This window comes from Mirounga leonina, unplaced genomic scaffold (genome assembly GCF_011800145.1).
Source record: "Mirounga leonina isolate KUSES-001 unplaced genomic scaffold, KU_Mleo_1.0 Mir_82, whole genome shotgun sequence".
Taxonomy (NCBI): domain Eukaryota; kingdom Metazoa; phylum Chordata; class Mammalia; order Carnivora; family Phocidae; genus Mirounga; species Mirounga leonina.
In genome coordinates this window covers 35,891,169-35,905,530 of record NW_023270825.1, presented here as the reverse complement: position 1 = coordinate 35,905,530, position 14,362 = coordinate 35,891,169, and the positions used below count along the sequence as shown (strand labels likewise).

The window sequence follows — 14,362 nt, the reverse complement described above, 5'->3', positions numbered from 1 at the left end:
GGCACTTGGAATAGGTAAACTTGTCGGAATGTAAAATAACACTTTTATTATTAAAATGCTTTGATAAAAGTTCCATGTGGACCTAATGCTTACTGTGGTTAAAGATCCAGTGGTGTTGCTCTGTATGGAGAGAGTTTCAGGTTGCTTTTTCCTGGCTTGATAGGCGACTGAAGATGTGTGCAAACCAGAGAGTCATTATTAATTAACATGTGGGAAGTGCTTGGGGGGATAAGGTCTCTACCACTGGACACACTGGAGAGGTTGAGTGATATGTGTCCTTTTGTTCATTCATTTATTCAACATTTCACACACTTGCTGAACATTTAAAATGCGTTAGGCATCTTTTTTAGGAGAAGGAGCCTCTTTACTGTCATTGTGGCCTCCTTCACTTTTCTGGGCCTCAGTCCTCATTTGGCTTTCTGGATTGTGAACCAGACCGGGCCCTGTTATCAGCCATCTCAACACTGCTTTTCCCATGACCTCAGAACCCTCCCTGCCTGGTCTGTGCTGTTTGCATGTTGCTGGTCACCACCTTTAACCAGTTCCCTCTGTGGTTTTTTTTGCCACTTTCATTCCCAGGTTGCTGAGAGTGCTAAAACTGGGACCTTAAAGAGTCAATGGTTCTCAGTGGTTCTCATAAATAATCACTAGGCTGGACGTCAGGATGCTGATATGGTCAGCTCAGGAGAGACAGAAGGCAGAGGAAACATGGAGGCTCCAGGCCCCTTCTCTACCAGAGAGGGAAGTTACAGGTGTCAGTCTGACACCATTTTCCTCTTCCTGACCATCTGCCTTTTGGAATCTGAGGCAGGGATTCCCTGCGCCCCCCCCCCCCCCCCCCCCTTTTTCTCTGGCGTTTAGTAAAGTAGGTCTATTTTCACAACAGAAGCAAGATCCCTGCCCTGTAGGTCCTGCCCTGAGACCCCTGGGACTCCAGGGACACACGAGTAATAGCCTCTTGCCAGCATATAGGGTTAGTGTCTCCCTAGGTCGTAAATCTAGCAGTCCTCACAGAGGCTGTGGAGGAGGGCCCTGGGGCTCAGCACTGCAGTAGGCCCGTAACAAATGTCATGAGGGCATGAACGAATTCCCACCCAGCTTAATTGCCTTATTCCCTAGAATTACTTTTGTCCTCTGTCTCCTATAGTTTTCTGCCTCTTTCACAAGCCCCAAATTCTTCTTTGTTCTGTCATTTGCTAATTAAACTAGGTTTCTGCCAGTAACTGCCAGGTAAATACTCCACACGAGCAGGTAGGTGTGAGAGAAGGAGCAGACACGTCTCTGCCCTGTTGATGCTCCCTCTGTGGGGCGGGACTGGGTTGGCCCTGGGCAAAACTTGGAAGTTGACAATGTTGAGTTGTTGCTGCATAAAAATGCTTACGCACAAGATGAAATACTTGCCTATTAACCCTACTATAAATTGTGTCTTATTGCAACACAAATACATGCTAGCATATTCTTCAGATGGCATTGCTAATGAAGTATGGTCCTCCGCTCGCTAGTACTTAAGAATGTTACAGGAAACAGTACCAGTGGCTCATTACCCTGCACGATAATCCTTTTAATTATTTATCAGAGGGGTAACAAAAATCATTTTGAATATCCTAAGGAAGTCCTTATGTGGTTCTCAAATGTCTGACTACATTTGAATAATAAATATCTTGCAACTCTTTTCAAAATAATTCAAGAGATGCAAAAAGGATGTCAACCTCACTTTACAAAAAGTCTCCCGTAGATCTTCATAGTCTTCCAAAAGCCTCTTCCTAATTGTGCCTGTTAAAGACCTACCAAAATTGGCAGTAGAATGAGGCTTTCATGTTCTCACTTGCATTTTCTTTTTTAGGAAGCACTAATAATTCTTAATTCTAAAAGTCTGGTCAAGTATCTGAAAGCTGTTGAAGAACTGAAAAATAATGTAACCGAGGATGTGAAGCTGTCTTTGGAAGAAAAGAGTAGCGATGTCTGTGCCAAGTGGGAGGTAAGAACATGCACACGTGTCTGGGGTTCTGCTTACAGAGCTGACTCCGGGCCTGTCTGTGGTCAGTCACTGTGCGCAGTCCCCCTGTGTGCTTCGTATCTCAGCAAGGCTGATCCTGCCGTTCCCAGGGCCCAACTGGCTTCTGTGTTCAGCCAGTGACAACACGGTTTAGAGATTCGAGGGTGATTGGAGGGAGAGAAGGGAGTGTCCAAGTCCCTCTCTTGGGCAGTGTCTCTGGCGGCTGTGTCTCCCCCTGGTTGCGGGTTCCAGGGTTCCAGCTTCTGATGTCCCTTCTGTCTGGGCTCCTCTGAAGCCTCCAGGCCAGGGGTAGAAGCAGCCTTACGGCTGGGCTCATCTTCAGATCGCCTTCCGGTCCCTTCTCTGGCTTCTCTGCTCTTTCATCTCTTGCCTGATCAGTTCCCTGCATTTAATTCACTCTGAGTTAAATACTTAGTGTTTCCTGGGGCCCTAGTTGGATCCTGACTGAGACAACGCATCAATCCATACACACACATACCGAGTTTCCTAGCGAAATAGGCATGGGCATTGGTGGCAGACAGACCTAGATTCAGCAACTATGACCCTGGGTAAGTTGTTTAACTTCTAGGAACTTCACTGATAAAATGGGGATAACCCCAACCACTTGGCAGGATTATTGCTAGGATTTATCTAACACAGAGATTGTGTTCAAGGAAGAGTGATTAGTATTCAGTGTGTGTGTGTCTGTGTGTGTCTAGAGAGAGAGAAAAAATAAGGTAATATAATTGAATGTCTACTGTTGAAGGGGCTCTTAAAACACATTTTAAAATAAACTTGCAAATTTTAGAACAACTTTAGATTCGCAGAATTGTTACAAAGATAGTGCAGAGAGTTCCAATATAGACCATGCCCAGTTTCTCCTACTCTTACCACCTTACATTAATATGCCTCCTTTGTCACAGTTAACGCACTCATATTGATTCCTTATGTACTTCAGTTTATACTTTATTCCTATTTCCACAGTGTTTCCCTTCTGTCCTTTTTTTCCTCCTTCAGAATCCCATCCTGGAGACACGGTACAGTTCCATGCTATTTCTTCATAGGCTCAGCTATGCGTTTTGTGTGTGTGTCCTCTCAGTCTGCAGCTGGCTTTCTGTTTTCTTAACGGTGTCTTTCACAGCTAACACACAGTTTTAGTTGTTAGAAAGAAAAAGAAGATACATTTCTGGGTCTGGTATATTTTAAAACGTCCTCCCCAAAGACACAAGGACGAACCAGAATGCCATTTAAACTCCCTTCCTCTCCTTTGTTACTACAAATATTTTTGTTGGTTTCTGATGAAAATCTTTTCAATATATACTTTTCCCATAGTTACTATGTGCCTCTGTGGGTTTCTTTTCTTTCTTTCTTTCTTTCTTTCTTTCTTTCTTTCTTTCTTTCTTTCTTTCTTTCTTTCTTTCTTTCTTTTTGCAGTTTCTTCATCATGAGATGTCTTTGTATATTCAACAACTGAAAATAGACATTGAAAAAGAGAAACTCAGTGACAATATTTCAAAACTCGAAAAACAAATAAATAAAGAAAAGAAACTAATTCGCAGAGGGAGGACCAAGGGTCTCATCAAGGAACATGAGGTAAACCACCTGTTGCCATTTAAGTGCTGTCATTATTTTGGAGTTTATCCTACATTGTTGAAGGATGTTGTTGTGTGTGTCCTTAGCCTCGGATTAAACCTGTTCTGAAAATTACTTCAGTCCTCCCGTCAGTGCCCTGGGAACTGTCCCTTATGGGGTTCCAGCTCTAACTACAACGTGTGCTGCTTGCTGTTTAGAAGTGAGAAGAATTCAGCATCGAGTTAATATTTTTTGCTATGTCTCAGTGGCCCCTGTCCTTGAGACTCTGGTTATAAATGTGTCACCTGTTGCTAAAGTACCCACAGTTGATTTTAAGGGGACATGGTGTCCTTAGAACTTTTGCTTTTGGAAAAGATAGCAAATTGGGGGCAAGTCTCATGACCTCTCTCTGGCCCCCATCCTATATGATTTTTTCTATTTATTTGACAGTACTGACCCCTCTTCTTTCCTGTAAGTTTTCTACTGCTGTGGCTCTCCCAATATCAATCTCTCTTGCTTTTTCTTATTTTATTATTTTTGGGGGGAGGTGGGGAGCTTCTTTTTAGTGTCTTCACAAATTTCTCTCTCTTCGAGTAGTCTCTACACCCAGTGTAGGGCTCAAACTCACAACCCCGAGATCAAGAGTCGCATGCTCTACCAACTGAGCCAGCCAGGTGCCCCACAGATTTCTCTGTTTTCATTGTGTTATCTTAATGTTTTATTGAGAGTCTCCATTTTTGGGTGGTTTCGTGCCTGCTCTAGGGATTTTATGCCCTCTGTGTTTTGTTTTGTTTTTTAAGATTTTATTTATTTATTTGAGAGGGAGAGTGTGTGCGCACCAGTGGTGGGGAGGGGCAGAGGGAGAGGGAGCAGCAGACTCCCCGCCGAACAGGGAGCCCAATCAGGGGACTCCATCCCAGGACCCCGAGATCCTGACCTGAGCCAAAGGCAGATGCTTAACCGACTAAGCCACACAGGTGCCCCCTTCTGCAGTTTTAGTGATAAAACCCTGTCTGTAATGATAGTGCCTAAATCCCTATCTGCAGCCGAGTCCTTTCCTCTGTGCTCCAGGTTCTGAGTAGTAGATATCACCAGTGTTCTTCAGAGACCTGTCGTTCAGGATGTCCAAAACCAGCCAATAATATCTCCTCTCACACTTTGCTTCCTCTTGTGTGTCTTGGTCACGAAGGGCAGTGTCGCCTGCGAACTCCCCTCCTCCCCGTCCCCTTTCTTTCCCACTCAGCCGTGATGGAGTAGGGTGCCAGGCCCCCTCGGTTACTCTTCAGAACACATGCTTCTTTTCCTTCCTATCCACCAGTGTTGCCATTGCCCTCCACCCGGGTTATTCTCCCCATGTGATGATGGCTACATCATCTTCCAGACCCATCACCGGAGAGACTGCTGTTCGTTGAGAACAGCTGGAGCCTTTTTCCTCTTGGCTCTTCCTTCTGGTAGGAGGACCTCTCTCTGCTTTTACTTGGAGGACTCATCCTTGTTCTTTCCGCATCTCCCTCAGATGGTTCCCGCGTGTGAGGTAGATTTTCTCTGACTCCTTACGGCAGACAGTCGCTCTCATAACACTTGTCACGCTAGGTGCACATTGTGTGGGTGACGACTGTAGGGGAGGAAAAGGGTTTCTTCGTTCCTTGGGGGTCCTTGAGAATGGAACTGCCAAAGACAGATGAACAGGAGAAAAGCATACAGATTTTATTGAATTGTTACATGCACATGGGAGCCTTCACAAGAGAATGAAGACCCAAAGAAGTAACCAGAGAAGGAATATTTTATACCTTTTAGACAAAGAGACCACACATTTGCAAAGAATTGACAAGACAAAGATAAAGGTTAGTTTAACAAGGTTTGTTTGCAGATTCCTCTGGTACTGTCTTTGGGCTGATGAGAGAGTCTGTCTCTAATAAAAAGAAACTTTTATTGCCGGCTGTTAGGCAGAAAGCGGGGAGCTTTCCTGTGTTTACTGCTTCTTAATTGCCTTTAGCTCAAAATAATTTTCACATCAAAAAGGCATATTTTGGGGCCCGTCTGGCTGGCTCAATTTATAGAGCATACGACTCTTGATCTTGAAGTCATGAGTTTGTGCCCCATGTTGGGCAGAGAGATCACTTAAAAACAAAGAGGCAAATTTTGGGGGAACATATTCTGGTTTCATTCACTGCCTTACTGGACTGTGGTGAATCCCTTTCGGGCTGACTTCCTCATCTTTGTTTCTCGAGTGCCCATGACCACACCAGACACACAGTGGATGGCCTATGAAAGAACGTGGCGTTGAAGTCACACACATCTGTTAGTTTCTAATCCTTATGGACTAATCATGTAAACTCATTTGAACCACATTTCCTGCTTTATTTCCTCAATCAGGCCTGCTTTTCTGAGAAAGGCAGTCTGTACCAGCTGGATCACCACATGGATGTCTTGCGGGAGCTGTGTGAAGAGCTGACTTCCCAGAAGAGTCAACAAGAAGTGAGGAGAGTACTCAAAGATTATGAACAAAAGATAGAAAGACTTCGGAAATGTGCTTCCGAGATTCGTATGACACTGCAAACCACGATGGGAGGAACGTCGAAAAGCAAGTTAGTGCTTCTGAAGACTAAATACACATCAGGGGAAAACAAGATGAAGCTCCTTGTGAAATCAAATGACAAGGAGTGTTCCTTCTTCTCTTTTAGGCGTGATTTTTCTTCCTCTATTTTAATATGCAATTTTGATTCCTCCCTAGGGAGACCATGAACACATCTGAGAACGGAGGAAGGAATGCCCACAGTGAGGTGCCATCTGCAAAATCACATGATCAGCCATCAACTGAAAAGGTGTTAAATGTAGATAATGTATTTTAGAAGCAAACCCGATGAAAAAGGCCAAGTGTACAGTAATCCACTTCTCATTAATTGTTGGTTTTAATTATCTAATTATTTTCATCAGCTGAGAATTCCCGTTTAAATAATGCAAGGAAGATTCCTTTTCCAAGAATTACAACACAGCAAACCAAAGCTGTAGTGAGCGTCACTTTATCTTCCTCTGAGGATGCAAACAGGTCTTTCAGAAGGAGACCATTTGCAGCCATTATGAATATACGTTGTCTGTGGACATTCCTAATGAGGGTACAAGAGGTGGAGTTTAATCTGGACAGATGCCTCAGCTTCACTGAGCTGAACTAGTTCATTTACCGTTTGTCTTTTTCTCAGTATAATGTCCTTTACTTTCCTTGGGGATTGAATTTTCTGAATTCTTGAATTTTCAGTAAGTGGGCATGGGCTAGATGTCACAGCCCAGACTGCCAGTCAGAAGCTGTGGGGAAGGACGAGGTGTATTTGACTTCAGAGGTCTGCTTCTGCGTGCTAGGCTTCTGTCCGCTTTCGACTACGGCTCTGTAGCCACAGGCGGAGACCGTATTTAGGGGTTGGGAGAATACACCATTTCTGTGCTGACATACCAATTAGAAGGTGAGACTCAGTGTCATAAATATCCTCTGTCCTCCGGGAAGACCTTTCTCAGAGCTGAGAAGCTCTGTTGGATTATCTCCTGGTTTGGGGTATAAAGAATTAGTGACATACGTTTGTATTACAAAGTGCTTATCTTTTCCAGATACTTAAGTATATTGAAATATATTATGCTTGTGTATATATATTCCAGTTGTATATTCCATTTGTATATGTATATCCCTGTTAAGTATATTGAAGATATTATGTTTGCTATTTTGCATATTTACATAGGCAATGGGATCGATTAAGAATTTTAGCCTGAAATTCAAGTTAAAGCCTCAACAGGAAGAAAGCTCTATGGAGAAGTATGAAAAGGATCACAGTGCAGCCCTCAGTAGTTTACAAGAGAGGTAACCCCTTTACATAACTGGAAAATCCACCAAAAATCTTTCATTAGTGCAAACATGTTATATTTTAATACATGTTTATAATCCATTAGTCATAATTTTTTGCACATGGTCCAGTGACTTAAGCAGAAATTCCCTGAGATTTCCTCATGTATAATTGACAGTAATTAAAAAAGTGTTTTGTCTTATTGTTAAAATTAAGTAACATTGCATTTAATTTTTTTCCAGGTATGATACGCACAGAGAAAATCTTGAGCTGTACTTGGAAAACAACAAATTCAGAATTATTTCTGATTTCTCCAGTGACGAGGAAAGGAGTAGTGCTTGTCTGCAGGATAAACTGACAGATCTACAGGTAAGTACGGAAAATATTATTAGAGAAGTTTTATCTTTTATTAGAAAATAATACCACCATGAGTATAGAGTTCACTGTTTTTGTTGAGGTCACATATGCTAGATGTTTCCAAAGAATTCTCTTTGTTGGATTGCATTTCTGACATCATTCTATTTCAGAGTGTGATATGCAGTCAGTATTAAGTCCAGGAAAGACTGTTTCAGGGTCCTAATTTATTGCTCAGGCTCTAATTTGGTCCTCAAGATACTGTGGCTTGCAGAGTTTTGGATCATGTTTAGGATGGGAATGAGGCCTTCAAAGGAATTGTTCAAAACAACGTGTTTGAAGGCAGTTTCAGCCAGTAGTCCCACTGTGTTGCTCTCAGATTAACAATACATGAAAAACCAGTGGCTCTGAATATCTGTTTCAGTCATCATCATCTTGGCCAAATTGTCACATTGTCTATCTAATGCTGGGGCAGTAAGGAAGGGGCGGGCAGTGGAGGGATATTTCACTCTGAGTGATGGATAATCTTGCAGAGAGCGATTTGGCTCAGGAGCTACAGAAAAAACTGTCTAGTGTTGGGCACACCAATTGTAAGCCCTACAAATGAAGATCTTCCTTATTTTATTTATTTATTTATTTTAAAGATCTTCCTTATTTTGAAGACAGTCTGTGCAGTGCAGAGCATTAGAATGATCCCTCACAGAAAACCCAGCAGGTGGAGGAAAGGGCCATGGGAGAGCCTACAGTCCCCTCCCGTATTTTATAGTTCTCTTCCCTTTATGATGCCAGTTCCTGAGTCACACTCTACCATCTGGCTCCTCTCTATTTTCCATCTGAGTAAGCAGAATTAATATGTTAAACTCTCTGTTGTTCAAGTGATGGATTTAGCACATTTTCATCACAATTAAGAAACTATCTTGAGACCTTACTCCAGTAACTGAATAATGAGTTAGTTATAAAAGCTATAATAATCTATGGGGAACGTGAAGAACAAATTATAAGGATCAGCACTCAGTAAATTCTGTAGCAGTGCCTTTAAAAAAAAAAACAAAAACCACCACCAACAAGATAGGGAGCTAGAATAGTATTGAATTTTTAGGTGTTTAATTATAAATCATAATTTCATTCACTTCTTATTTGATAGAAACAGTTTTGGTTCACTCTAGTTTTATTTTTAGTTTAGGGAGAAACAAAGATTTATTATCTAGAGGAACTAGGATATCTGTTCTTACATTACATGTACCTTTCTGAATTATATTCTGTACACCTACTTATGGGAAGGGAGTTTGGATTCCTTTGTTGGAAGGACTCCCTTGACTTCATTGAATGGGACTTCTGAGAACACAGTTAAGATCATTGTTACCTGAAGGATACTTCACTTGTAGATGGCTAGAAAATATTTTTAAAATTTATTTAAAATTAAATTTAATTAGATATAAAAATAATTTTAATGTGTTTTCATATAAAACTCTGTTAATAGTTGGCAAATGCCTCATTTTTGTAAGAACAGAATAATTGTGCCTGTTAACCCACTAGTTGATAGATTACTTTATATGGTTCACCTAGGTCTTAAAAAATGAAACTGATGCTTGCTGGAAAGAGTTTGAAATCACCTCACTGAAGTTAGAAGAACTTGACAGTGACGTAAACAAGCCTTTTATAAGTAACACGAGAGACAGATTAAAGGAAAAAGAAAGAGACTTTCAGATGACTCTTAATACCAGGTATAATTCTGAGATCTATTAACCATGAATTTACCGAATTTACTGAATTTTTAATGCTGTTTTAAGCTAGGCTAGTATGATACTAAGTATGCTATTGTATTTAGTTGTCACAACCTGGGTGAGAGAGGCTACCATGACTGCCATTTGACTGACGAGGAAACTGATACTCAGGGCATTTATTTATTTATTTATTTATTTTTAAAGATTTTTATTTATTTATTAGAGAGAGAGAGAGAGCGCACATGAGAGGGGGGAGGGTCAGAGGGAGGAGCAGACTCCCTGCAGAGCGGGGAGCCCGATGTGGGACTGGAGCCCGATGTGGGACTCGATCCCGGGACTCCAGGATCATGACCTGAGCCGAAGGCAGTCGCTTAACCAAATGAGCCACCCAGGCGCCCTACTCAGGGCATTTAAACAACATAACCAAGCCACTGCACTGGCCAGAGACTTAGGTGGAACTTAAATGTTGAGTTCCAAAGGCCATGCTCTGCTTCCCCCTCACTCGGTCATTCCCTCTCCCAACCTCTCTGGCCTTGGGCATGAATTTGGCCATGTCACTTAACTTCTTTGGGCCTTGATTTTCCCCATTTCTAAAGTGAGAGTGCTGTTATTATCCCCTGCACATAGGATGTGTTTCCCCAGGACACATCCCCATTTTACATAGGAGGAAACGGGGGCTCAGAGTCCATATGTTATTTGTCCAAGGTCACACATTTCAATTTATTATTAGTAGAGCCTATTTCTTTGAATTCTATTATGTTTTCCCTAATAAAATAATTTATAATGACATTTCTTTGTCCTTAAAGGCAAACTTAAATTACATTCAATATTTTGTATTTCAAAAGGTAGGGAGGGACACTTGGGTGGTTCACTTGGTTGAGCATCTGACTCTTGGTTTCGGCTCAGGTCATGATCTCATGGATCGTGGGACCAAGCCCCTTGTTGAGCTCCACACTCAGTAGGGAGTCTGCTTGAAGGATTGTCTTCCTCTGTCCCTCCCCCCAACTCACTTTCTCTCTTTCTCTCTCTAAAATAAATAAATAAATCTTAAAAAAAAGTTTATAAAAAAAGGTAGGGTAAGGCTTAGTATATTTTACAATTTTCCACTCAGTGTGGTATGTATTAAGCTATTAAGAAAATTGGATATAGCCAACAACTTATTCTTTGGCATTTTGGATTGCTGGGTTTGGTTTTTGAGGGGTTTTTTTTGTTGTTGTTTTTATTTTGCTGGGTCTGGGTTTTAATGTGATGATCTATACATATCATTGTATGTATTCTTATTGGGTAATTTTTTTCTGTTCTTAGTTAAATCATGGCATTAATATGTTTTGTAGAATATCTTTATGTTGTCTTTTTCCATTATATCTGGTTTATTTTTCACCCAGAATGGAATCTTTGGAGATGGCGCTGAAGATTGTGTTCCCTGTGGAGAAGGAATCACTTCTACTCTGTGGCTCGGACCTGCTCCTCCATGAAGTAGCCATTCACGAATTTCATGTCATTGATGCTGATGGCATTTATCAAAACCTGAGGGTAAATATAACTTCTCCCAGGGTACTCATAGAATAATTCAGTTCTTCAGAGATTTTTAATTATATATCAATAGTATATAGTTCGACTATAAGCAATGGCAGAAAAGTCTTCAATAATTTAGACTTATTTATTTCTCAACTCTCAATTCCTTGCAAATTTGAAAGGAGGTACTGTGGGATAAATAATGAGGTATTTTCTTTGAATTCAAAACGAAGGTTTGCTTATGAATATCTTCTCCAATGGCTAAAATCCTAAATATTGTCCTAGACTCACATGCAGATTCTACAGTTTACTTATTCCAAGTCTCATTTAAAAAAAAAATTTAATTTAAATTTAATGTAGTTAACGTATACTATATTATTAGTCTCAGATAGAATTTAGTAATTCATCAGTTGCATATAACACCCAGTGCTCATTACATCACGTGCCCTCCTTAATGCCCATTACCCAGTTACGCCATGCCCCCACCCCCAGGTCTCATTTTAAATTAAAAAATTTAAGTTTTATTTTTCAGATTATAAACAGATGTCACAACAGTTTAATCTCTATTTTCACTGAAGCAGTAGATTTATATACTTGTTTTCCTTGGGGGATTGAAACATCAGGAAGGTTATCAGATAATGAAACAGCTGGGCCATCTAATGATTTGTAATTAACATGTTTCCTTCTGTTGAAACGGTCAGCCTTGGCAAACCTGAGAAGCAATTTTCTAGATGCCACCTAGTCATCGTAAGTGTAGGTTCATTTCTGATGTGCAGCCTTTCTTTTCTTCTGCCTCAGTTTTTTTTTTTTCAGCATTTCTTCCTTTATTTTAGAATATCCAAGATTCCATAGCTAAACAGATTGAAATATGTAACAACCTGGAACAGTCGGGTGACTTTGCATTAAAGGAGTTACACCCACTTGATCTACATGCAATGCAGAATATTATGCTAAAACACAGAACACAACTTGAAGAAGTGAACCACAAGGTCCAGAGGAGTAAAGATGCCCTCAAAGCTCTGGAGGAGTTTCTGGCTTCTCTGAGAACAGCTGAACTCTCTTTTGAGCTTGTTACAGACCTTTCAGCCTCAGATACACAGGTAGTACGAGAAAACACTGTGATGCTAGAAAATAAAGAAAGAGAAATTAGCCTGATGAAGGACCAGGCCAGACATCTGGATAAACGTTTGAAGATGCTCGGCATAAGCTTCAAAGATGATGGCCAGGGTGACGACACCTGCAACAAACTCCTTGTTGCTTTGTCCAGAAAGTTACTTGGGACATGTGGCTATGGTGTGCAGGAAGAGTTCATGGAAGAAAACAAATTACTAGAGACTTGTATTTTCAAAAATAATGAACTCCTGAAAAACATTCAAGATGTGTACAATCAAATCAGTAAAATCAGTCTTAAGGATCCCACTGTTCCAGCTGTGAAACTACGGTGAGTCTCATTTCCGCCCATGTCCCGATGCAGGATAATGCTTTTCCGTGTTTTCAGTATCTATTAGGTGAGAGAATACTTCCTATACCTTTCAACTTCTGTTCCATCCTGCTCTGCTCAGCATTCAGCATTCTTTTCTGTAGACTTTTCAAACAAGCTTCGTTTCTGTGGTTAGTGTGCCTTCACAAAATGCTCTATAATTTTTTTCTCATTGAAGTGTGTGTTTATGGACACAGGAAGAGTGAAATAAGATGTGTGTAAAGTACTTGAGTTCCTTCAAAGTCCCTTTTAGTGACTTTGTTACTTACTACGGGGTTATCGTGATGGGGGAAGACCTAAAATACTCCACACGTTGGATAATAAAGAAAGAAGTGGTAGAAGATACGCATGCCATGCCCTGTCCCTACTTCTTCCTGAAGTATTTGGTTTTCTTCTCTCCTCCCAGCAGGATTGGGAGGGGGACTGAGTGGGAAGGCATAGGATTGAATTTGAGAGGTCAGCTAAGGTTAGTGCTGATTTTGGAGAATGAGCAGAATTGCAGTAAACTGAGGCGGGCAGCCTTCTGTATGAGTGCTGTTATTTTAATGCTGGTGTTCAGAGCCAGCCTCCAGGTCCTGCAAGTGACAATGTTAGCAAGTTACTTTTGGGGCCTCCCCTCCCCTGTCTATATCATTCCCACGTTCCATCTCCTCTGCCCACCGAGTCCCTCAGGCTCAATGCTCTCTTGAGGCTCTTGAGCTGACCAAGCTCTTCCCTCTGAAATTGCCCTGTGCTCTCATCTCAATGAGACTCTCATTCCCACAGTGCCCACTTCTTAGTGAGGTGTTGAACTAATTACTAATTTCATTATTTATTGTTAATAAATTTTTATTATATATTTATAAATAAGTAATGAATAAATTAATGTTAATTTACACATGAAAATCTATACATTGATAAACAATAAATTGCTTTAATTTTTAATTTAGTTGTTAATACAACAAATACGTGTTGTGTGCTAGGTACTATTTTAGGTACTGGGGATATAGCAGTTAACAAAATAGACAAAAACTCTTGGCCATGATAGAGCTTTTTTCTAGTGAGAGGAGTAAGATATTCAATGTTTGATGGTGATAGAAGCTATGAAGAAAAATTAAGCAAGGAAGGAGGAGGGGGTTGTAATTCCAAAAGGGTCATCAAGGACAGTTTTACTGAGAAAGTAAATCTTTGAGTCAGATGGGATGAGAGAGCTAGCCTGGTGACTACCAGGAGGAAGAGCTTTCCGGGCTTAGGGAGCGGAAGGTACAAAGGCCAGAGGTGGGAATGGGCCGCATGTCTGAGGAGAGGCAAGGAGGTGAGAAGGGCAGCGGCGAGGGGAAGAGGTTTGAAAGGGGAATCAGAAAGGGAACAGGTGGGATGGGGCTCAGGTAGGGACCTGTGGGCCATGTGATAACTTTGGCTTTTTCTTTGAGTACAGTGGGAAGTCATTGGAGGGTTCTGGGCAGATGGAAATGATTTGGTTTTCAATGTAACAGGCTCTCTCTAGCTGATGTGTTGAGAACAGGGTGTAGGAGTCAAGGGAAGATACAGAAAGTCTAGCTTCATCTGTGGTAAGGCATGATGGTGGTATTGACCAGTGGTGAGGTGGCAGAAAGGGCTAAAATTCTGAATATATTTTGAAGACAGAGTCCACAAGATTTGTTGACACACTGTACCTAGGTTATAAAAGAAAGATTGGAGTCAAGAATGATTCTAGGCTTTGACCTGAGCAACTAGAAGAACGGAGTTACCGTCAACTGAGATGAGAAGGAGTGAAGTTTGTCAGGTATTGAATGAAAGATCAAGTGTGCTCGGTTTTAGAAATGACAGTTCAAAATACTTATTTGACATTCAAGTAAGGATATCAACAAAACTCTTAACAGTAGATGGAGTCAGGAGAGAGGACTGAGCT

General features: G+C 41.1%; 1 protein-coding gene across 7 annotated transcripts in view; it reads left to right on the top strand.

Annotated features, from left to right (window-relative positions):
• Positions 1-14,362, top strand: part of SYNE2 (spectrin repeat containing nuclear envelope protein 2) — a 325,741-nt gene that overhangs the window by 119,662 nt on the left and 191,717 nt on the right. For all 7 annotated transcript variants that reach the window (XM_034992810.1, XM_034992812.1, XM_034992813.1 and 4 more), the window contains exons 22-30: positions 1,844-1,978; positions 3,431-3,589; positions 5,945-6,156; positions 6,303-6,393; positions 7,297-7,415; positions 7,641-7,767; positions 9,319-9,476; positions 10,862-11,009; positions 11,825-12,432. In XM_034992810.1, the coding sequence (XP_034848701.1) occupies positions 1,844-1,978; positions 3,431-3,589; positions 5,945-6,156; positions 6,303-6,393; positions 7,297-7,415; positions 7,641-7,767; positions 9,319-9,476; positions 10,862-11,009; positions 11,825-12,432 (1,757 nt within the window). The remainder of the gene's footprint in view (positions 1-1,843; positions 1,979-3,430; positions 3,590-5,944; positions 6,157-6,302; positions 6,394-7,296; positions 7,416-7,640; positions 7,768-9,318; positions 9,477-10,861; positions 11,010-11,824; positions 12,433-14,362) is intronic.